This window comes from Caretta caretta, chromosome 21 (assembly GCF_965140235.1).
Source record: "Caretta caretta isolate rCarCar2 chromosome 21, rCarCar1.hap1, whole genome shotgun sequence".
Lineage (NCBI taxonomy): Eukaryota > Metazoa > Chordata > Testudines > Cheloniidae > Caretta > Caretta caretta.
The window spans coordinates 6,597,768-6,621,183 of record NC_134226.1 but is presented as its reverse complement, the minus strand read 5'-3'; the positions used below and the strand labels follow the sequence as shown (position 1 = coordinate 6,621,183).

Below are 23,416 nucleotides of genomic sequence, written 5' to 3'. Positions count from 1 at the left end.
CCCAGAGGTGCTGGGGCTATGAACTGCCCAGCCTAGAGGTGCCGGGGCTCAAGCCTGGCAAGCCCTGGCACAAATTAAGCACTGTCCCAATCCCATCACTTTGCTCCCTCTGGGTTTCAAGTTTTAATAAACCTAATTTCTAAACTCCAAGTTCACTCCAAGCCTTTCACTCGTATTTGTGCTGAAACCAGGAATTAGCTCAGATTCTCTTGACACTTGATCCAGATTCACTCAGTGGACCTGATTTTGAGAAAACCCCAGATCAAGTGAGTTTCATGGGATGGGGAGGAGGAGTGGGGAGGGGAGTGTTGTTTATTAGAGCTACATGCAGCTTCATGTGACTGCTCTTTGATTTACAAACAGCAAGGAAGGCTGACCTGGTTTGACTGGACATAGATGACACAGGAAATGGAGCAGTCCAGAACAGAGGGGTGACCGATACCCCAGTGTCCCTACTTACATGCCCCCCACCCTCCATGACCCTCCTGGTTGCTTGTGGTTTTACCTTTGGAAGGGGGTCGAGGTAGATTCCCAAAGCCAGCATGGTTATCATAACCACCAGTGCTACAAAGAAACTTGCCATCTGAGGAAACAAAAAGAATAATTACAGAGGTAACCTGGCATTTTTAAACCTTATGTGATTCCTTAAACTGGGGACCAATTAAGTGGAGCAATTACAGATCTAATGGCTTGAGCAGCGGGATGGAGCTCAGGATTCTGGGGTATTATCTTAGTCCTGCCACTGATTCGCAGTGAGGGCTGGGGCATGATACCTAATCTCTCTGCCCCTCAGTTCACTTGAGCTCTGTGCTTTTGCCCATGACTTGTCCCTGTGACAGGCCCCCATTAAAAGTTACTGCTGTTGGCGCCAGATGAAACAAAAACAGCTAAATAGTGAAACTGCTGGCATGGAGAAGAAGAGCTTTCAAACTGAATGCATTTAGTATGAGTGAAATCTCATGGATTAGCAGCACTGGAAACAAAGTGCTTCCCTTCTGCCCGATCCTGGGAGGTGCTGAGCACCCACAATGCCCAGTGCAGTCCCAGGGAGCTGCCTACACTGAACAACCTTCAAGATCAACAGGTGCTTGCTACACAGCATGGGCAGCAAAAGTGCCAGCACTAATGTGCCCCAACCCTGACCAGGAGGGACACCCCTCTGTGGGAGTGAGAGAAGTTCCGTCTCGGTGGCCCATGTGTCCTTGACCTCTCTGCTGAGTCTGTCATCACGGCAGCCAATCAGGAGTGTAGTTTTAGTGATGTAGACCCTTGCTCACTGGAAAATGGGTTGAGATTCACCAAACTCATCCCATACAGAGGCCATTGGAGACATCCATCAGATGGTAACAACTTCCCGTGAGGTAGAGACCCAGTCTGGATTCCAGCTGGCACTCTGGGGAGTAACAGCTCTATGATTATCATTAATCATGTGAGCCAGCTAGGCCCTCAGAAAAACAGCCGTCAGGTTCAAATTCTGCTCTCAGTGTCAATCTGGAGTGACTTTGCTAAAGTCAGTGGAGTTACTCTGGATTAGCAACAGTGAAGTCTGAATCTCTGGCTCTGAATTTTAGCAGAGAATGGCTCCACCCAACACATTCAGGTGCCCCCTCTGTGGGGGTCTATAGGTTAATCGTGGAGGTGTCATCAGGGTTGCTAGTGCGAAATTTGGCACCAGGAAGAAGAAAGTAATAACCTGAGATTTTCCTCCAGCCCCGTCCACAGCTAGGGTTACAGACAGAGCACAGCAGATCACATGGATTTTGAAAAAGGATCCAAAGAAGTTACTGCAGCCCAGGGCAAGCATTTCCTGTGGAGAGAAGAGGAAGGTGTTTGTCAGAGGAGGAAGGAAGCATCACTCTTGTGCCAGCTCCCTTAGTTTCTTCTAGCAACAATTAAAGGAAGGTGAGAGAAGTAGGTCACAGGGATTCTCCTCCTCTTAGCTCCGCCCTGCACACAGCTTCATTCCTGCCCCTCCTCCCCACCCACCATCCTCACCCAGAGGATTGCTCCTTCTCATCCCAGAGGCATCGCTGGATTCCCTAAGTTATGCCCATGATGACAAATCAACTCCAGCCAGTGCCTGGCAACAAGAGACCAGCTGGATTTCTCTTTAAAAACTATGTCTTTAGGAAGTTTTAACAAGTTGGCAAATCCTTGCCAAGCAAACATCAGAAACAAAACAATCATCATAGCCAGTAGCTTTTGTTGAAAGAGACATTATACAGGGATATAGTCATCAGATTTTTCTGTTTCACAGGGTATTACCATATTACAGAGTGAGCATCATTACAACACCTATAACATGTCGTCTCTAGCGATTTTATTAATACTCAAAAAACTGGACAGGTGCTAGTATTTTTTTGCAGGTGGATGTACTTTGAATATTGAATAAAAGGTAACCAAATATCTAAGTATCTATCGGTCCTCTGTCTATTTCCTACGTACGTAATTGAAGTGTTTCCATAACCACAACCTCCCATAGTTTTTGAACCATTCCTCTACGGTTCCAAGGCAGGCCTCAGCAGCCAAGCAGCTATTAGCAGATGAGAGATTAATTCTTCATTTCCTCTCATTTAACCATTTGTGCTGGGAAGCCCTAGGAGAATTACCAAAGGTTCATTTGGTAACAGAGAGCCAGCTTGCATCCCAGTACTCTCTAACGACTGGACATGTGCACCGTATATATATAACATCTCCTCTTTCACTGAAGTTTCCCCAACATTTATCCCTGTTCAATCTATATGTATTTTTTAGCCTGATGGGTTTGAGGTACCACTAAAACAGTATCTTAAAGACATTTTCTTTTATTGTGCTACAGACTGAGGTTGCTGGTCCTCCTTTCCAGATCAAACCCCATTCCTCTGGTGTCATTGGTCTGCCTAGGTCCCTTTCCCAGCTGTTTCACCACTTCTGGATGATTCAATCCTGCACTGAGGCTGATAGCTGGACCCAGTTCCCAAAGATCCTGCCTTAATTTGTGTCTCCGACCGGCTGCAGAGGCATTTTAAAAAGGAGGGAAAATGAGGAATAAAAAAAAGTTTGGAATCCCAAATGCCCTAAAATCTTTACAAGGGTGCCTTCTGCATGAGTCAGACAGGCATAATCTTCCCCTCCTTCGCACTCTGCCTGAAACGCACAGCCGGAACAGAGAGCCGTGTGCTGATCAGGGGTCTGCCTTCGGTAGCATGTGCAACTGTTTCCTTGCATGGGTCTCGAACAGAGCAGGGAGCACAGATGTTAGAGTGCCTGGGAAAGGAGGCCTCCCAATGCGGTCAGTTGGGCAGAAGAAAAGAGAGAGGTGGGGCTGCTGTGGAGAGAAAGCAAAGCAGGGGATCACACCCAAAACTCCCCCCAGTCCTGTACAATCTCCCTCTAGCACACAGATAATCTACTGACAACAACAAACCAGGTCCCTGAGGTCCCTTCCAACCCTGATATTCTATGAAACCAGGATACTGAGCCCCAGACTCATGAGCACCCCTACCACTAGGCAAGTTTGAGCGCAGGAGAGAAAGACACAAATTTCAAAGAAACAGAGTGTGTTTTAAAGCTCCCAACTTATTAAATAGGCTTCCACTTTCACATCCATTATACCCAGCAGCATCTTGACTATATCCTTTTAAATAAAGGTTACCTGGTTGGGGTCCACGTCATAGCCATGTTTGGTTCCCAGGGTCCGTCCCATGGCCAGGTTGATCACATAGCCCACAATGGCAAGTGAGAAAGCAGTGCCAATCATATCTTTCCACTTGCTCACCAGTGGGAGTGTGGGGACTGGGAAGCTGCAGCCAAAGAATAGAGGAGAAAGCTGTCAGGACACAGGTGTTTAGAGATGGAGCCTGTGGACCAGGATTTGGCTTTATATATACAGGATTCACTTCACCCACTACTAAAATGCAGCCACCTCTGGGAGGAACACAGCAGCTGTTTAATGGTGCACAGCAGCACTGCACAGCTGTTCAGGAAGACGAGTGAAGAATGACATATCCAAATGAAACTGCGGGGGAAATTTAGGTCAGTGGACTTCAGCATGGATTTGGTCAGGTTGCTGGGCTTTTGCAAAAAGTGCCAGAGGATTTTAAATGACCCCAAGTGGGAGGGATAGCTCAGTGGTTTGAGCATTGGCCTGCTAAACCCTGGGTTGTGAGTTCAATCCTTGAGGGGGCCATTTAGAAATCTGGGGCAAAAATTGGGGATTGGTCCTGCTTTGAGCAGGGGGTTGGACTAGATGACCTCCTGAGGTCCCTTCCAACCCTGATATTCTATGACCACATCTTTTGCTCTATCTATAATCTGAAAAATTGCACCTCCAAGCCACACAGCCCCCTCTAGTGCCGAGCAGAGCCATTGGCTCAGAACCGACCGAGGGAGGAGTGCCAGGAACTGCATCACCAACACCAAAGAATTAGAGCTCATAAAAAATTTTCCAGTGGAAGAGTCAGAAAATTTGACTAAATCAAAACATTTCACAGAAATGAGGCAATTTCGATGAAATTTCATTTTGAAAAAAGATCAGAACGATTTGTTTTGATAAGGTTGAAACAATGTTTTGACTTTCGCATTTTGAAACAACTTTTCCGTTTTTACTTTTATTTTATATGATATAGTACAATATGCAGTGTTGCTGTAGCTGTGTTGGTCCCAGGATATTAGAGAGACAAGGTGGGTGAGGTCATATTTTTTCTTGGTCCAACTTTTGTTGGAGAGAGAGAGACAAGCCTTTAAGGTTACACAGAGCTCTGCTTCAGGACGGAAGAAAAAGGAGCGGTGTGCCTCAAAAATTGTCTCTCTCACCAACAGAAGTTGGTCCAAGAAAAGATATTACCTCCCACCTTGTCTCTCTGATATAATAATTGAAACAAAACATTTCAGTTGAACCTAAATGGCATATATGTCGACAAAGAACACTAGTGCCAGTGTGATCCCCGGGCTTACAGAATTTACTGTGCTTTGCACGTGCTGAATAATATCCTAGATACCATCCCGGCTCTAGCCTTGTTTATTATTTTGACACAGGATTGGTGCTGTGTGTCCCTTGTAATTATAAGATTGTGCAGCGCAGTATTTTATGCTTTACACAATTATAGCTTGGTAATTATATGCTGCTCTTTATAATCCACTAATGCATTGACTCAGGTAAAGAAAGAAGGATTAGGAGACATTTTCCACTCCAACCTGCCCTAGATTCTGTTCTATTTTCGTTCTTATGCCTCACCCAGCACAATGGTATCTGGGTGCAGCGCTGCAGGACAATTGCTACAGCCTGGGGTTAGTCCTTATCCTAGGATATTGTAAGAGGATTGACAATTGCTCTGGCAAATTAGTGCCCTCTTTGGATACCAGTTGCTCCCTGCTGTCGTTGTTATGACTTGTTACAAGTAACTTTTATTATGGTAACGCCTAGTGGCCCCAGCAGAAGCTGTGTCTCCATTGTGTTGGGCGCTGTACAGACACAAAGTATCAGACGAACAAAGGAAGGGACGATTTTACATTTCACAGATGGGAAACCAAGGCCTGGAAAGATCAAATGATTTGCCCAAGCTCACTCAGGGAGGCTGGGTAGAGCTGGGAAGCGAACCCAAGTTTCGTGCGGTCACTGTACATACCCCACTGGAGACATTCAGCTCCTGCCTTGTGCAGAACCTGAGCCACAGTGGAACCCCTCTCTACCCCCTTGTAGTGCCCAGTGGTGCCCTTCTGCATGCGGCTGTTTGTTAGGGGCATAGGTTTTGCTGGGGACAAGGCAATCGCTCAGGGAGAGCTACGGAGGAACCTCAATAAACGGGGCGAGGGTCAGATTTGGGGAGAGGAAGAGACGAAGGCAGTAATAAAATGGTGTCCCTTTCACTGAGTTCTCCATTTCGGCAGTCAGTGTCCTTCGTTATCCCTCACTCCTGTGGGGGTTGTTTCCCAGATTGCAGCATGGGTGGGTAGGGGACTATCACTGGTCCAGAGAGAATCAGCACTTGGAAATGGAATCAGGCCTGCACGCGCACTTACCCCATCTTAATCTTCCCAACGATTGGCATGTTGTATTTCTCAGGCATGTTCAAGCAGCCGGACACCGCAGTAGCTACTATGACCTGAAATCACAGAGAGTGAAGGAGCCGTAAGTGGAAGCAGCATTGTCAGACCCATACGCAGCGTTGCACTGACCTAGCTGTGCAGGATGGTGAGATAGTGGCTAATGCCTACTACAGCTGAGAACGAGTCCTGTAAAACCAAATTCAGCCCTGGATCAAGTGGGAGAAACGTCCATCTGCTTCAGTGGGAGTTATGTCCATTTATGTCACAGATCAGTTTCCCCCCATAGACATTAAAAGGAATGCACTGACAGTCCAATATACGAGGAAGAAACAAAGGTTTGGGGGGTTCTCCTCCTCTTGAGGATATAAAAATACTTGGGCTTCCCTGTCCCCTTTCATCACAGGTTATCCAAGCCCTTGATGCGTATTACTGGAGTCACACAGGACAAGGTTGATCAGTCACGTCATCCCCATTTTGGAGAACTGAGACAGAGCCCTGTAATAGCAGTGAGCTGGGATAGTGTGAGGAATAGAACCCAAGGTTCCTGACCCCTAGTTTCCTGTCCTAAAATCTCACTAACACTCGCTCCCTCATGGAAGCTTGTGGCCATTCTACACATGGTCTGTGGGGAGACTTAGCCCGTATATAGTTTAGAGAGAGCTCACAGCAGGAATACATCTGGCAAGGCCTCTGCAAATATGAACCTAGCCCGCTGTGGCTCTGTGTGGGCTGGGGAGATGTATAGTTTGTCATGGTTTCATTTAGAGGTGAACCACAACTGGATAACTAAATCCATCACACACACGCCTGGGATTTGGGGGTCCCTGAGCCAAATGTTCTGTCTCAGGCCCAACCCTCATTCTGACATGAAATTCAGTGGGGTCAGCAGCTTCTCTCTGAGGTTTGGGAGCTGCTGCATTTCTGAAACTGAAGCCAAACTCAGGAGCCCTGATTTCCCGTTGCCCTTGAATTGTGCAGCTGGGCAAAGTGAGCGCAGGGTGGGTGTAAAATGCAGGCAAATCAGAAGTGTAGTGCTCTACACCCACTTTGTCCTGGTGTAAACGACCATGTGAAGCAGGCACCAGTGCATTGGGCTCAGTGGTGTGAGCCCCACCTGAACCAAAACCAAAAACTCTAATTAGAGTGACGCTGCCAGTGCCTCCTGCTTCCCCAAGCATCCAAGCCATGCAGGTGTCCTGAGTCTGACATCATGCCTCACCAGGTGTCAAAGCAAGGGTGCTTTGGAATCTAGGCCCTTCCCCTGCCTGTTCTAGAGATGCACCTTCCTGCAAAGGCTGGGAAGAGATGAGGGGAAAAGGCTCTTTCAGGGAATGGTCGTTTCCTCTCTAATGGACAGAGGACGACGGAACTCGGGTGTCACTTACTATGACGATCTCCATGGGGATGGGCACCCGGATCTTCTTCATGTATTTCATATTGAGCTCTTTCACAATAATCAGGAGCACAGTACTGATCAGGGCGAAGATCAAGGAGGCCACATTGGTCTTGGGGAGATTTTTGCAAATATCAATAAATGTCTAGAGGGGGGAGAAGGGACAGCAGTCGGCAAAATGTTGAGAAGGGCTACTTGGAATTCCAGTGGGCAAAGCAGAGAACACCCCGCCCCCCCCCAGCCCACTCTGGCCTCCCCATGGACATCTCTGAGCCACAGGTGCTGGAACTAGCGGTGCCGGGGGGATGCTGCTGCACCCTCTGGTTTGAAGTGGTTTCCATCATAGTTTGGTTCAATGGCTCTCCGGACCCACACTGTACAAATTGTTCCAGCACCCCTGCTCTGAGCATATGAAACAGGCACTGGGAAATGAAACAAGCACCAGAAATCCCAAGACAGCCTGCTTCTGTGTCTGGCTACTTCAGTTAAGCAGTCAAACTTCCAGGTGCATAGGACCCACTGAAGTCAATGGAAAGGACTATGGATCAGCTCCATAGAGGGGCAGGGCCATCTCCTCAGTTTGCGAAAAGAAGCACATCTCCACTGATTTCAATGCAGCTACCCCATTCATAGCCATTGAGGATCTGGCCCTATATATTTAAAAACATTCAGTGCCCTTACCTATACCCCTAATTACATCTTTGATTATTGAAACTCAAAGCAATCGAAAAAATGCTCATTTGTTTTTCATTGTTAGTGCCGATTGCATCCTTTTTTGTGTTGTTTTGCTCATCTGGGACAGCAAAAATAGGCTCACCAGGGCTGGATTCCCCTCTCTTAGCAGTCTTATGCCATTGTCACTCCATTGCCTTAATCAGAGGGAGATGAAATGTGGATCAAGCCCGATGGGTCTCTTTTTTTTTTTTCTAGTCCCTAATTCTTATCCACTTCCTCAGTACTGCAGTGCCTGACTTGCAAAGAATGCTGGGAAATGTTTAAACCCAAACAGAATACCTGTCTTCATTGGAATACTAAAAATCAAGCAGCGTCTCTAGGGATTGCAGGTTTGGATTTTCCTGCATTGGCCCCAGGGACGCTCTGACGTGCCCAACTCTCTGCTGACTAAGCTGATTCTGTGTTTCCAAACCTAAACAGGTTAAGGTCAATCCAGCAGTGTTGCCTTCAATGAACCGAACCTTGTCTCAGAAGAACTGCCAGACTGGACCAGACCAGGGGACCATCTAGTTCAGTGTCCGATCTCTGACAGTGGCCAATACCAGATAGATCAAAGGCACAAGAGGTCATATTTATGGGATAACCTGCACCCACAGGTAGTTTCCCCCTGACCTCTAACAGCTAGAGACTGGCTCATGCCCTGAAGCAGGAGGGCTAATATTCCTTCCAAAACTCCCTCAAGACCCATCAATGGTAATAATTAAAAACTATCAGGGCTCAGGTTTGATTGTGGCTTTATTTATTACAGTAGCGGCACAAGGCACCCTGGGTACAAGCTGAGAGTGCTGGAAATGGAGCAGACTGCCATGTGCTTACACCCTCTCAGCCCTCTGCTCATTTGATTTAGGATTCATTAAGTAATGTCCCCATGTATTTGCTGACGCAGTGTCTGCAGCATGCTAGCCCCTGGGCCAAGGTGTGGAGAGAAGGCCCCTACCCCAGCGAGCTCACTTACATAAACGATGGCCAAGGGCCCAGTGTAGGCTGTGATCGTCAAGCCAAAGACATATTTGAGCACCGAGATGAGGATCTGGAGCCCTGCTGCAGTCATGAAGCCCCGGATGAAGGATTCCGAGAGGTAGATGGCAACAAAGCCAAACTGCACGAATCCCAGACAGATCTAAGGATGGATGGACACACGCATCACAGTGTAAACGTACTAGAAACAGCCCAGACCCCGTCTGCAGGGGCCATCACAGAGATCATTAATGGAGAACTGCTGCACGTGCCAGGCTGGCCCCTGCAGTGCAGGGCAGCCACTTGGCACGGGGCACTGGGGCGGTCTGGACACAGAGCCAGTCTAACTAGCCCAGGGAGAGTCATGCCAGGCTGGGAGCATTCTCTGGTGGCAAAGAGCCAACATAGAGGCTGGGGAAGTGTGGCTGGGATGCCATTTTGTTCCCTTGGGTCCGCTAGTGTCACCTGGTGAGTGCTCTAACCAGTGACTAGCTCTGCACACAGGATTGGGAGAGTGCACAGGGTGAGCTTTGCACCACCTTGGCAACTGCGTCCTCCCCCCAGCCCTGCACCATGAGCAAGACGCCCTCTCTGAACACAGGCAGTGGAAATACAGACCATGTGTCTAGCACACACCATGCCTCCTATGGGCATTGCCACGTGCTTAATTTTCTACTACCCCATGTGCTCCCGTGAAAGTGTCTTTGGAGTAAAAACACACCTGCAATTGCTATGAGCTGCTGATCATGGAAAAAAAACAGAGACCTCAATGTGTCTCTTTCTTGTTCAGAAACTTTAATATAGGATGGGTCCATCTATCCAGATCCCTATTATAGTGTAGGAATCACTATAGTGTCTGAGGTCCAGTGTTTCTGAAGTGGGAGCCAGGACCACAGGACCCTTCCAAACCTTTTGTTTCCAGGTATCATCTACTTGGAAACAGTCCCAATTGTTGCACTTGCTGGCACTGCCATCCCCTTCCTTGAGGGTGTACAAATGACAAAATCCAACCTCATACAAGGGGGAGGGTTAGGCTTAGCTCAGACAGTGGACACTGCAGCGTTAGTGCCAAGATGTCCTTACTTGTATGATGGCTGTCAGACAAGCTAATGTGGCGGAAATCTCCAGTCTGGCTGCCTCCATGGCTGTGTTGTTGATGTTTATCTCATTGGTGGTATGGTTAAAGTATTCGAAATCGGACTCAGGAGCCAGATCATGGCAGACGCTCCCAACGATAATGCTGATGACAGCAAAGGTGCCTACAGGACAAAAGAGTAACAGGTGACTTACATGTATACAAGCATCCCATCCTGAAAAGCGTTAACGTAAATTGGGAATCACCCACCACTGCAATGCAGTCAGTTCTGTAGCAGAACACGGCAGTGGTTTATCAGCGCATGGCGCAATGCTATACAGCAGGCACCAGGGATCCAGGACATTGACTAATGCACCAGAGAGGAGGCTTGGTAAAACAGCGCCCTGTCAGGAGATATGGTACAGCTGGAGGATGTGCTCTTGGGCAATGAACGTAGTTGGAATGTACAGACATTCAAATTTCAGAACTAAAAAGGGGAACTTACCTGGGACCATCTGGTGGACGCCACCTAGGATGAAGTAGGGTATCAAAGGGAAGAAGGAGGAGTAGAGTCCATTGATGGGAGGCAGATTGGCAAGCAGTGCAAAGGCCATCCCTGAAAAATGCAAGTGAAATTGACTTCAGATCTCCCATCTCAGTTACAGTTGCGGGCCCTGGGAATTCCCCTCCTGGCACAGAACAGTGGCCCAGCTAGTTCGGCAGCCTGTCTTTGGCAATGTACTAAATGCTCCAGGGGAAGATGCAAGAAAACCCATACGGGACATTTATGGAGTGGGCTACTGCACCAAGGCAGCAGGGTCTATGAGCCTTCATAGGGGTGCAGGACTCTTCTAGTAGCGACTCATCCTGTTAGCAGAAGCTAAAAATCTGCACAAAGCTGCTGTGTCAGTGCTGCGGGGTCTTTGTGGTAAATGCAGCGTGTTAACTCTCCCAGGATACGAGATGTGACCCTCTGGCGAGAGGCAACTAGGGGCAGAGCCAGGGGCGCCCTGCAGGGAAAACCAGGACGAGCCAGCTTTGAGGAGAAAGCTTTGGCTGAGGGTTTATGTTCTGTTGTTACTAATAAAGCCAAACCCCAGGAAGGGGATAAAATCAGCCATCGACAGCGTGTCCGAACTTTAATTGGAGCAAGGTGGGAATGTTCTCTCCTCCCAGCTGCTCATGGGGGGAAGTTACTTCCTAACCCCCACTGGAGAAAGAAAACCTGGTCTCACCTTGTGGCACTTGAATGGTCCCCGCACTGATTCCCCCAAGGACATCGGGCACAATGTAGTCTTTAATTTTATATTTAGGGAGCCAAACGAGTATTGGAAACAGACTGTAAATGATGACTTTGAACCTGGATGATGAACATCTAGAGAGGAAATGAACACAAGTAAGGAAGGAGGGTCCCGATAAGAAGCATTTCCCCTCACTACGAGGTTTCCTATGCAAAGGACAATGGTCCTGATTTTCATTGCCTCTTGCCTTGGGAAGCCATTTACACTAGTGTGGAGCAGATACAAAGCCAACCTGGGTGTGAGAAGCATCACCAGTCTGATGTGGCAGCATTCTGTGCATGTTTCACACTAAAAGAAAAGGAGTACTTGTGGCACCTTCGAGACCAACAAATTTATTTGAGCATAAGCTTTCGTGAGCTACAGCACACTTCATTGGATGCATTCAGTGGACAACCATGCCACTGGTTATTAGCATAGGCTGAACATCACACATGTTGGAAAAGGGAAGTGGATCTCTAGGATTTGTATATTACCCTAGAATGCATGGTTGGACAGGGTTTCTACTTTAGAAAGAGCAGGTGAAGTTTCCAAAGCAATCACAGGGATTTAGACACATATCCGCTATTGAAATTAAAGTAAGATCTTATATCTACATCCCCTGAACTGTTCAGGGATCTCAGGCAGTATCTTTCTTCAGTGGTTAGAACATAGGACTTTCAGGGTTTCTCTACACAGGGTTTCTCTAGGTTCTGTTCTCCTTTCTGCCACTGACTCATTATAAGGCTTTAAGCATGTCAGTGAAGCTCAGCTTACCTATCAGTCCTATGGATCTAACAACACATGCACAGGCTTCCTCAGTTAATGTCTGCAAAGCCCTTTGAGATACTTGGGTGAAAGATGCTTTCTATATAAATGCAAAGCAAAAGCATTCTTCTGAGCACAGCCAGGCTGCCTTCATTTCTGACTGTAGACTGATTCATTTGAAGTGAAAACCATAAACTCCATTTACCTTTCAATTACAGTGCAAACCCAATCAAATATATATTCATTACTCAGCGCTGGTTATCTCAGATGTATTAATCTCCAGCGGCTGTGATTGCATTTTCTCCCTGGGGTGGTGCTGTTCTGTACTTCGGCGAAGTGAGAGAGAGAGAGAGCAGTTATTCCTGGGGCTTATTGAAAAACTCTCTCCACTTAAAAAGCACCTGGATGCCACCCAAAACTAAAGTCAACATGGGAACAGCCACAGCCTCACAAGCATCAATGTGTCGAGTTTAACAAAGGCTCTCTAGCCTATGGCTTCGCCTATCCAAAGCCCAGAGAGCACCTCAAACAGCCGCCCATCTTGATTTCAGAGTACAGAAATCTTTCCACTCCAAATATCTGTGCTCAGTTAGCTATTAGCTTGCTGGGCCTGACTCTCAGTTAGTCCATTGCTGTCCTGGGGGCAGGGCCAGGACTCTATACATGTTGGAAGAGTGTTAAAGTGGCTTTAAGCCAATTTTGCACTCCCCATATTCTGAGGCAGGGCCCTGCACCCAATGTAAGTGAAAGCAGCCTTAAGGCTGGCCTACACTAGACCCCGGGAAGCAAGGACTAGCCATAATGCCTTGCACTCCAGCCTTGCTTCTGATTCACTCCCTATGCTGGGAGCTGATAACAGGGCGGGGCAGAGCCCTTACACTAGGTCTATGCCAGCTGAGGAGCCTCCATACACGTGGGGGTATTTTCAAGGGGCCATTTCTGATTATTTCCAGGTCCTTTTATGCAGCCAGAGCTGAATGATAGAGCCTTTGTGTGTGTGTGAATCAAACCTCCATAGTCGTGGGCTGATTCAGGGGCAGCTGGTTGCCTACTGCCCTTCATGCTTTTGAAAAAAATCTCTCTACTAATTATGAAATTGACTAGAAAATTGCTAACAGCTTGTCATTGCTTCCCCCATGCTACAATGCCCGGGTTGTAAAATGCCACAGGAGACCATTTATTTGCTTAAAAACATGTTTCCCCTGGAATTTTTTTTAATGGAAATGTTGCATTGATCTCAGGGTTCGCATTCTCTCCTTCCCCTGTCTCCAACCCCTCAAACACCGCACTGCTGAGCCAAATCTGACCTGGCAACAGGCTCCGAAGTGTTAAAGTAGCATTCCACATTACCTGAAAAGGTTCTTGACTTTTTCCCCAAGTGGATAACTTCTCTTTTTCTTCTCAAACTCTTCATCGAAGAAGTTAACAGAATACGCAGCCCGGTCGACAACATAGCGAGGTCGGGCTTGGTTCATCTCGGTGTCCTTCAAATCCTTCCGAGATAAGACAAAGGAGAAGAAAGGAATCAGCGTGAGCAGATCTGGCCACCAAGTGAAGTTTTAGGAGAAGAAGAAGAGAGACTTGGTCTAGCCTCCTTCATCCAGGCATTTAGGATTTCCTCTGGAGTATTCTGTCTCCTAAATGTCTTCTTTCCACTTCACAAGCAGGCTTCTGCAGCAAGAGATTGTCTGTTTCCAGGCTGGGTCACCACCTCTTGGACTAAATGGATTTTTTGTCACCTGTTTTATAGTGAAACTCATAAGCGAGGCAATGTGATCTAAAGGAATGTGCACCGGATTGGGTGTCAGGAAGTACAGTTCTAATCTTGGCTCTGCCAATGACTTACTGTTTGGGCTTGGGAAAGTCACCTGATCTTTCCATGCCTCAGTTTCACCATGCATAAAATGGGGTTAGTGATACATCATAGCACTGCTGGGAGGATTAATTAGCATGTCTGTGAAGCATTGTGCAGTGGGAAATATTAACATTACCGGTACGGAGGAGCTTTCATCCAAGAGGTTCCAGCTACAGCGCCTCATTAATTCATCTACAAACATAACACCCTTGGTGTTTCATATTTGCATTTAGAGTTGCTATTCTGTCCTGCTCAGAGCTGTGGGGTAATACTTGATTCCTGCCAGAAGCTGGGAACAATTTTCTCTCACACAGAGATGTAATAGTTGTTGACCTATTTGTATGAAAATGATGCTGAACAGTCCTGTTTGACCAGCCCTATGCAATATCTAGGTGTCGCCCGGGGAAGATAATAAACTCCCCATGGCTCACTTTAGTGTAAACAAAGCCACCAGAGGAAAGGGGAGAACCATTATGAGCTGATGAGTCTGAGGGTGAGGAGGGGGAATGCATACATTTGAAACAAGGATGTGGATAATTATTTTTGTCTGACATTTATTTAAGAAAGTCATTGCCCATCACACACGTCGGGGATGGGAAAGCAACTGGGATTTCAGGGAATAGTTATCAAGAAATTAACTGCACATCGCTGAAAGGTGTGAATTCTGCAGAATCTCGGCTATAGCTCCATTGACGTCAATGTAGCCACGTAGATTTACACCCGGATCTTTGTTTCAAGAGATTGGGCACAAGAGGGTCAGGTTTTGATTGTGCAAAACCTTGACAGTGGATATTTTGGCCTTATGGAACCAAAACCAGAGTAGGTTTTTATCCAGATCCTGTTTTACCAGAACTCTAAATTTTAGAGGAAATCAAGTAGAAGGTTCTGGAGTTGACCCATCTGTGTATCAGCTAAATCCAAACTGATTTTGGATAGTGCATTGGCTGCATTTTAGTTTAGAACCAAGTGCCATTTTACATCCAAAATTCTGGGAGTACTTGAATAACAAATTCTCCTTATGTCTGTCTCAAAATTGTTTTCTACTGGGCCCAGGAATATCCAGAGCTTCCAGTGTAAACTAGGATGAAGGCCTTGTTTGCATGGGGAAATTGAACAGAATATTAATAGCTGTAAAAACTATTCCAGACTAGCTCCCAATAAGAATACTCGGTTCCAGAATAAAAATCACTCAATTCCAGAATAGTGCAATGATAGAAATATCTCAGGGGTTCTCGTACGATGGGTCGTGACACCTCGGAGGGTCATGCAATCAACGGATGCAGTTGCGACTATCCTGAGTGCGTGGAGGACACCATTTTGCTCTGCTCAGCATAACCTCACACGTGCAGTGTGTGCAAGGTCACGCTGCCTGGAGGACGCCATTTTTTGCTCCAAAGTGGCATCTTCCATGTTGTCTGGGGTGACAGGAAGCAAAACGTCTGAAAATAGGGCCATGCAGGCAATAAGGAACTGCTACAATAGCTCTTCCAGTCAATTTCCCTGTGTAGACAAAGGCCGACATGACACTGAGCCCATCCTCGGAGAAAGCCTGAGGGAAGGGGGTGGTCAGAGAGAAGGAATAAAGGTTTCCAGAGGAAAAGCTATGTGCTGGCTGCATTGAGTATATTGTCAACACTGCAATCTGAGGCGTGATCGCAGCTTGGTTAGACATACCTGCTCGCCTCTCACAGTTTGTATGGCAACTTCCACCTTCTCTGTATGTATATATATATCTTCTTACTGTATGTTCCATTCTATGCATCCGATGAAGTGGGCTGTAGCCCACGAAAGCTTATGCTCTAATAAATTTGTTCATCTTTAAGGTGCCACAAGTCCTCCTGTTCTTTTTGTGGATACAGACTAACACGGCTGCTACTCTGAAACCTGTCATACCTGCTCTAGCTTTCACTAAATTAGCAGTGGAGACATGGCAGCATGGGCTGTACAAATACGCCGGGGAACTTGGGCACGTGATCGCCTTGCTAACCTGCTCTGAATCTCATGCCGCCGCATCTACGCTGCTAATTTTCAGCCACGCCAGCGCCGATACCGCTAGCCCCATCACAGCTTGAATTGCAGTGTAGACATACCCTCGGTCTGGGAGTGATGCAGTTAATGTTAAATGTTTTGGGCCCAATTCATCCCCGGGGTAGCCCACTGAAGTCAGTGGATGAATCTGGCTATTTGTACTTTCTGTGTATTTTCTGCATTGTAGCCCAGTCTGGGTTCAGAACAGAACTAGATTATCTCATGTGACTGCCAAAAGGGAGCAATCTGGGTGAATCAGGGTGGTAGGACTGGGATTGCTGTCTGATAGGCCAGGAGAAAAATCTTTCTGTCTGGGCATGTCTTGAACTGGATAAAAACAATGTGATATCCAGGCCACAGATCTGGAGAGACACTGTTCCTAAAATACCTGAACACAAGGGCACATGGCCTGGGGCAAAAGCTAGTCAGGAAAAGGGAATCATTAGAGTCTGCGAGATGCTTTAGAGGCTGTATATGAGGATTGCTACATGGACCACTGAAATGCAGGGCAGAAGATGGCAGCAGTTCAGCAGAGCACATCAGCACTACACACCAGTCTGGGATGGGAAGCGGAGGATACTATATCCAGCTGAAGACATGGGGTGATTTTAGGGAGGCAGAATGTTAATTACCACTCTCAAAATGTGGTCAGAGCACAACCAGCAACACCTCAGCTCTTGTGAACAGCCCCAAGGGATCTTCAGGGACGAGGGCCTTGTCTACACTAGAAAGGGTTTGCTGGTACAGCTGTATCAGTATGGCTATCCTGGCAAAGCTTTGTAGTGTAGACGCAGTTTATACCAGAAAAAGATCTCTTCTGCCTGTATAACTTATAACAGTTGTGCAAATGAAATCAGCTATACTGGCAAAAGGACTTTTTTCTGCCTGTCCAACTGCATCTACACCAGGGCGTTTGCTGGTAGCAGAATGTCATAAAAGAAATCATGCCCCATCTGCCATTACTACTAGCAAACATGTCTAGCGTAGACCGGGCCTATGTGAGGCGAGGACTGTGGTCTTCCATTATTTGAAAGATGGAATCCCAGTGGTATAGCCCCATTCCCAGGCCCTGGCTCAGTTGTGACTCAGGGGAAAGAGTGGTTTCCCTTTAGTGCATGTCTACCCTGTAAACAGAGGCGAGGTTGCAGCATGTGGACACGTACCCAAGAAAGCTTTGATCTAGCTAGCTGGAATAACAATAGTAGTAAAGCCATGGCAACGTGGGAGTGAAGCCCTCCCAGTTTAGGCTAGGAGAGCCTGCATATGTGGTACCTAAATGAGCTGGATTAAAGCTAGCTGAGTGTACGACTCCACAGATCCAGAACCCAGGCCTTGTAGGACTACTAGGCACCCAGTAGCAGCTGTAACTAGCTTGCACGCTGATGCTCATGACCTGCTGTGGACACAGCCCATGGAAAGTCCTGTGTCAAGGGGTCTGACAGGCAGGAGCCCCAAGGCTCATCACTGGCTCCCCACTCGATATAAACCCAAAGGTCATTTGTGGCTGCCATGACCATCCTTGCTCCCTGTGCAAATCCTGGCTTTGATCTTGGTTCGATTTTCATTTTGCCTTCTGACCTGCACCCTGACTTGGACTCTGATCCTTGGTATCTGCCCTAGCCTGGAACCTGACTACGCAAGTCCTCTGCTACTCCCAGCCTCGGGTTTGACCCTACTCTGACCCTTGGCCTGACTGCCCTTGTTGGGATCCTGACACTCAGGTATGTCTCCATGTGCTGCAATCGCATCTCTGATTGCAGCGTAGATATATCTTTAGAGGTCTCCAGGTCCAGCCCTGAGAGCTGATGAGATCTGAGCCCAAGGTCATATGGCTGCAGGCTCTAGCTTTGTACAGAGCAGTTACACACTCCTATGGGAGTTTGCTGTTCCAGCCTCCTAAACTGTGCTTTCCCTCCAGGCTTTCTCCAGAGACAAAGGTTCACGCTCATAAGAACAGAGCTGGAGGTGTAGATGGGACTAGACAATCTCAGTCAGACAGCGTCTTCAGCGATTCAATCTCAGTCAGACAGCGATTATTGAGTACAGTTGGGGGTTTTTGCAATCGTTTAACTTTTTCTTTCTCTGGACACTTCTGGCCCAACCTATACTGACTATTGTCGAACAAGCATCTGATAAAACCAGGAGCCTAACAGATTGCCTGGAATGAGTATTGACCATGGCTTGCTCCCATCTATACGAGACCCCAAAGCATTTTCCATTCTGATAGAGAGGGACCAGTGACTAATGGAGACCAGTGACTGACACCACAGCAACAGGGCTAGTTTGTGCAGATGTGCCTTCTACATACCTGGCAATGGTGTCACCTGCCTAGTCAAGCCCGAAAATATCATCCCAAGTGTGTTACACACCAGAGGACTAAGCCGGAGAGGTGCCAAACACGCTCAACTCCTATAGCCTTCGCCCCTCAGGCTCAGCACTGCTCAGGATCAGGTCCTAAACATACTGGGTGAAATCCTGGCCCTGTTGGAGCCAGGATTTCACCCATAAGTGTATGCCCAGAGGAATGATGTCACTGTTAGCTGAGAGGTAGCCACCTCTGGGGTGGAGTCTGGAAGATTTTAACAATGTGCAGTAACATAGCACAGAGGTCCAGGGCAGGAAGCGAAGGATAATGCAGGCAGCTGAAATGGCTGTGGGAATATAGGTCAGCAGTATGATGGTGCTAATGGAAATTTTGCCAAGAACCTGAGGTTGACAACCCTCATATGGTGACATGTGCCACAAAAATTCTAATGATCACATGGAGCCAGACCTAGATTGCACCCATCATCCAAAATGCAGCACCTCCAACAGCGCTGGGCTCTCTAATACCAGGGTTGGCCGTGGGTCAGTGCTGACTCAGAAGAGTGTCACTTTCTGCATAACCAAGACCATTTCTCCCAGACACTAGGTAGGTCTCTATCCAAACTGACCCTGCCTGGCTAACATGACAGGGCAAGGAGTGGGGCTGCAGTGGTGTGACCACGTGCAAGGAGACCTTCCCTTCTGGTATCATTGGTCACTGGGTTCAGAACCCTGCAGGTTTCAGCACTTTGACTGGCATCCCTTTTCTTGCTTTTTCCATTATGAAGACAGGGTCATTTGAGACTTGGCTCAGGCTCACCCTAAACACAGCCCCAGGCTGGACCCAAATTTCAAGTTCATTCCCTCCACGCTCATTCTAGATTTTTAATCCCTGCACCCTTGGACTTGCTCCAGATTCCCAGCTTCCTATAGCTCATTCTGGAAGCCCAGTCACTCCAGACTCACTCGAGATTCCCAGTCACTCCCTGCTGGGCTTGTTCCAGATTGCCAGCTCACCTAGGCTCACCCCAGAAGCCCTGTCCCTCCAGATTTCCAGTTCTCCCTCCCACCCCAGGTTCACTCCAAAATTCTCAGTCCTGGACACAGACTTGTTCTGGATACAGAGTTACTCCTGGCTTGACTCCAGATTCTGTAAGTCACCCCCACCCGGGCTCACTCCAGATTCTCAATCCCCTATGCCTTATTAGAAAACCCAAATCAAGTTGCAGCAAAAGATCATAAACTCCAGTGACCCTGACCTAAGTTTCAGGTGTGTGAAGCTTTATTTCTCAATCTGGTTGGTTTCTGAGCAGTGTGCCTGCCATGCCATCAGAGGGACCGAATCTGCTGACTATACCACAGCTCTTTAGTGAAGTCCTCCTGCTGAGCGAAAGTGCTGGCAAACGTGAAAAAAATAATATTCTCATGATTAAATTCATCTTGAACAAACAGGCCGATGATGTCAGCATCTCAGAGAGAGTCAAGTTATTGAGTTGGCTTATCAATGGCCTTGCCCTAGATCAAACAACAGGCTAAACCTTTGAGATTTCAGAAGTAAAGAGCAGGAGTCACTTGATTGTGCAGTGAACGAAAGAGTAAGCCAGCTGTCGTGGTGGAGAAGGAGTAACACGGAGGTGGGCATGTGGAGACATACCCAAGATAGCGTTTTGCCTTCGTCACAGTGGCAAAACGCTGGCCAGAGACAATGCAAGTTATCTACAGGGATGGGATCCCAAAGCCAGTGAAATGCTGTGCTGCCAATGATCATTTTCTTAACTAGAGGCCAGATTCTCCAGAGAACTCCATTTCTGTTTAGGCACCAAAACAAGTGGCCAGTTTCTCAGGAGCCTCCGCATGGTGGAAACACCTTGAGTGCAGAGCTCTTTTGAGAAGCCAGGCCCATCAGTGTTTCAGAGGGCACTGCCGGGTGCTAAGTGCAGTGCAGTGGGAAATACGGCCTTGATTACTAGTGACGAGCACTTGGTAATCTGGGCCTACAGAGTGAAAAGTAAAGGCACGCTCCGAATCCTTAAGCCAGGGCATAGAATTCTGAGCACACACAGAATTGGGGCAGAACTGTTTCACAGCAAGGGCATGGAACAGGCAAAATAAATTGTTCCATAAGGTCAGACAAGCACAAAGTATCAGCTGAGTTGCAATGTTGCATGGTGCCCTGTGAGCTCCTGATTGGTTAACTCGTGTCCTGCCAGTTTCAAACCACTCCAGGTGTGCCAAGCACAAGCTTTTCTCCTAGCGCCTGCCTCACTGCCAGGAATCCCAGCTCCTTATCTCTTGTCCCGGCACTGCTGATAGCTGTGTCTGGGGAGAGAAAGTCACATTGAAGTTTCCGCTCAGTGTGGATAGGATCCAACAGCACGAAACAACTGTTTGGTGCTGACAGAGTTGGAGCAAGAGGGAAACTTCAGATCCAGGGCGCATGAGTCAAAACTAGCAAAACTGGGTGGGAAATTGACTTTCTCTGAGAGCAGTTGGGTTGTATCTTGTTTAAAATCGGGCCAAATTCACTCCTGGAGTAAGTGAAGGGTCTTCAGTGGAACTCCACAAGGGAGGAATTTGGCCAGTTATGTTTAGGGAGAAAATGCAAATCATTTACAGATGACTTTTTTATACATGATGTGTCTCACTGCCTCCTCCCGTGGTTTTCTCCCTGATTCCTTAACATCTCAATAAGTTCAGAGTCTCCAAACCTTAGATTAAGCTTCATTAAAAATGTCTTTTGCCTCTGAGTCTACACTAGATGAGGAAGTTTTACAACAAACCATTGCATATTCAAGGCTGTTCAAGCAATGTCTGCAAAACCTCATGTACCCATAAATGCCCATCACAGGTGTAAAGCTTTGGGTGCAATACCCAGGATTAAGTCAATTGGTTTAGTCCACGTGAACCAGTGCTGTCTTCTAACCATGTTGGTTCCCAGTGCACATGGGAAACCACAAGCATTGCAACTGCACTAGCTCATTGGACCCTTCTCCATCCCACCTTGCAGTGCTGCCTGCAGCCGTTCTGGTCACTCCTATATAGATACCTTAAGAGGCCCAGCAAGCAATGCTACAAACGCAGCTGCAAGTGGAGTATGGAAGTGGATGAGCCTCAATGCCTCTGTCAGAGCCAGCAGCACTGTAGGGATGCCCTGGAGGCCACAAGGATGGACAAGGGAACCAAGCATGTCATGCAGTTGAGATCCCTGTGATGTTTTCTCAATGTGCTTTGGGAGTGACTCTGGAGAAGGGAATGTGACGGTGCTGAAGAAACTTTAAACAAACCAAACCTGCTAAAATCATGTCGGGTCACGTCCTGCTTTTCCCCTGTGGGAATTAAACAGAAACCATTGAAATGGCAGGGAATTTTTTGTGAAGACTAAGCGCCAGATCCTCAGCTGGTGTAAATTAGTGCAACTCCATGGAAGTCAACGGGGTTATGTAGGTTTACCCCAACTGAGAATCCAGTGCTAAGTGTATTTCTATGACACTCCCATAGTGGCAAGTTCTCTTTCCCAAATTAAACATAATCTCACCCCTCTTAACACCCAGCTGTTAGGTTCATGGCATGCACACAGAAAGTTAGATACTCTTTCTGAAAATTACATAACATTATTTTATTTCTTAGAATTCAGAAATCTAACACACAAACAATCAAATGCAGAGACCAAGCAGACTGCTCCCTAAGGTAGAGAGGCACCTCTCATCCCACCTTGCTCTACACTGGCTTTTTTGCAGATTGGACTTTCTGCAGAAGACCCAGACTGCACACTTCCCTACAGAGGTCCCTGAGCCTGCAACCAGGATCAGGAAACTCCTTACATTTAAAGGGATAGCTTGTTATTTAAACACAGTTTTCAACATACCACACTACTCATCCTTTATTTCCCCTTCACTTCATTTAGCCTCTCCTCTGGTTAGCCGATCACACAGGATCCAGGGGAAAGAGGAGTCTGTTCTAAACCAATGCAAGTTGTTTCAGAATGTTGTGTAATTCACTCACTCCAAGGAATGCTGATCAAACTCACTCCACCTTCCTGCTCCTGCTGGTATTCACTATTTGCATTCTAGTACCTCCTAGAGGACTCAGTCAGGATGAGGGCCCCATGATGCTAGGGGCTGTACGTACATAGTAAAAAGTCCCTGCCTCAAAAAACTTAGTCTTTTTCTATTTCTACTGCACTCACCTTTGTATCCCAGTATCCCCTACCACGACCACTTCCCCAGCCTCTCCTGATCACGTCCTCCCGACCCCAATGAGTTTACCTAGGAAATTTTCTAAAATCCACAGGTTTGTTCACTTCCATCTCCAGTCCTTTTGAAACCCAGAGATTTCAGTGCTTAGGCACTTAAAAGTTTTGCTGCTTTTATTATGCCAGCGTAGTCAAAGCAGAACCTCAACCCCCATCTCCACCCCCCGAGTGCAGACATAGTTTTACCTGTATAAAAGTGCTTTTAACAGTAGAGTTGATTTTGATTTGGTCATGCCAAATCAATCATACCAATACACAGCACCTTATACTGGTAAAACTGTGCCTATGCTCGGACTTTTACTGGAATAGCTATACTGGTAAAAATCCACCCCCCCAACTAACATAATTCTGCTGGGAAAACGTCTTACATTTAGACCAGAACGGAGACATGAGTGGCCACATTTTAAAGTGCCCAGTGGGAGTGATTGGGAGCTGTTAGACATCCTGGTATTACGGGCTTTGTCTCATGGGATACTATTAGCCCTACACACATACACACACACACACACACACTCATCTCCCTGTCCTGATTTTTCACACTTGCTATCTGGTCACCCTAGGGGCTGCGCACTTTGAAAAACTGGCCATATAATAAGTGCCATAAGGAGGAGTGAAGATAGATCAGCAACAGATAAAAAGCCTGATCCCAAGCAGTGGTTTGACCCCAAAAAAGGAAGAGGTGCCAAACACTCCCTGAAGTCCCCGGGTTTCATTTTCTGTAGGAGGTGCTCAGATACCACGGTGG

General features: G+C 47.2%; 1 protein-coding gene across 1 annotated transcript in view; it reads right to left on the bottom strand.

Moving 5' to 3' along the window:
• SLC26A9 (solute carrier family 26 member 9) overlaps window positions 1–13,718 on the bottom strand; it is a 29,574-nt gene extending 15,856 nt beyond the window's left edge. The window contains exons 1-10 of the mRNA XM_048826379.2: window positions 13,583–13,718; window positions 11,423–11,562; window positions 10,693–10,803; window positions 10,196–10,371; window positions 9,111–9,275; window positions 7,413–7,565; window positions 6,001–6,083; window positions 3,635–3,782; window positions 1,694–1,807; window positions 506–583 (exon numbers count right to left, since the gene is read on the bottom strand). Coding sequence (XP_048682336.2) covers window positions 506–583; window positions 1,694–1,807; window positions 3,635–3,782; window positions 6,001–6,083; window positions 7,413–7,565; window positions 9,111–9,275; window positions 10,196–10,371; window positions 10,693–10,803; window positions 11,423–11,562; window positions 13,583–13,707 — 1,293 coding nt within the window. The 5' untranslated portion in view covers window positions 13,708–13,718. The remainder of the gene's footprint in view (window positions 1–505; window positions 584–1,693; window positions 1,808–3,634; window positions 3,783–6,000; window positions 6,084–7,412; window positions 7,566–9,110; window positions 9,276–10,195; window positions 10,372–10,692; window positions 10,804–11,422; window positions 11,563–13,582) is intronic.
• Between the last annotated feature and the right edge of the window lie 9,698 nt (window positions 13,719–23,416).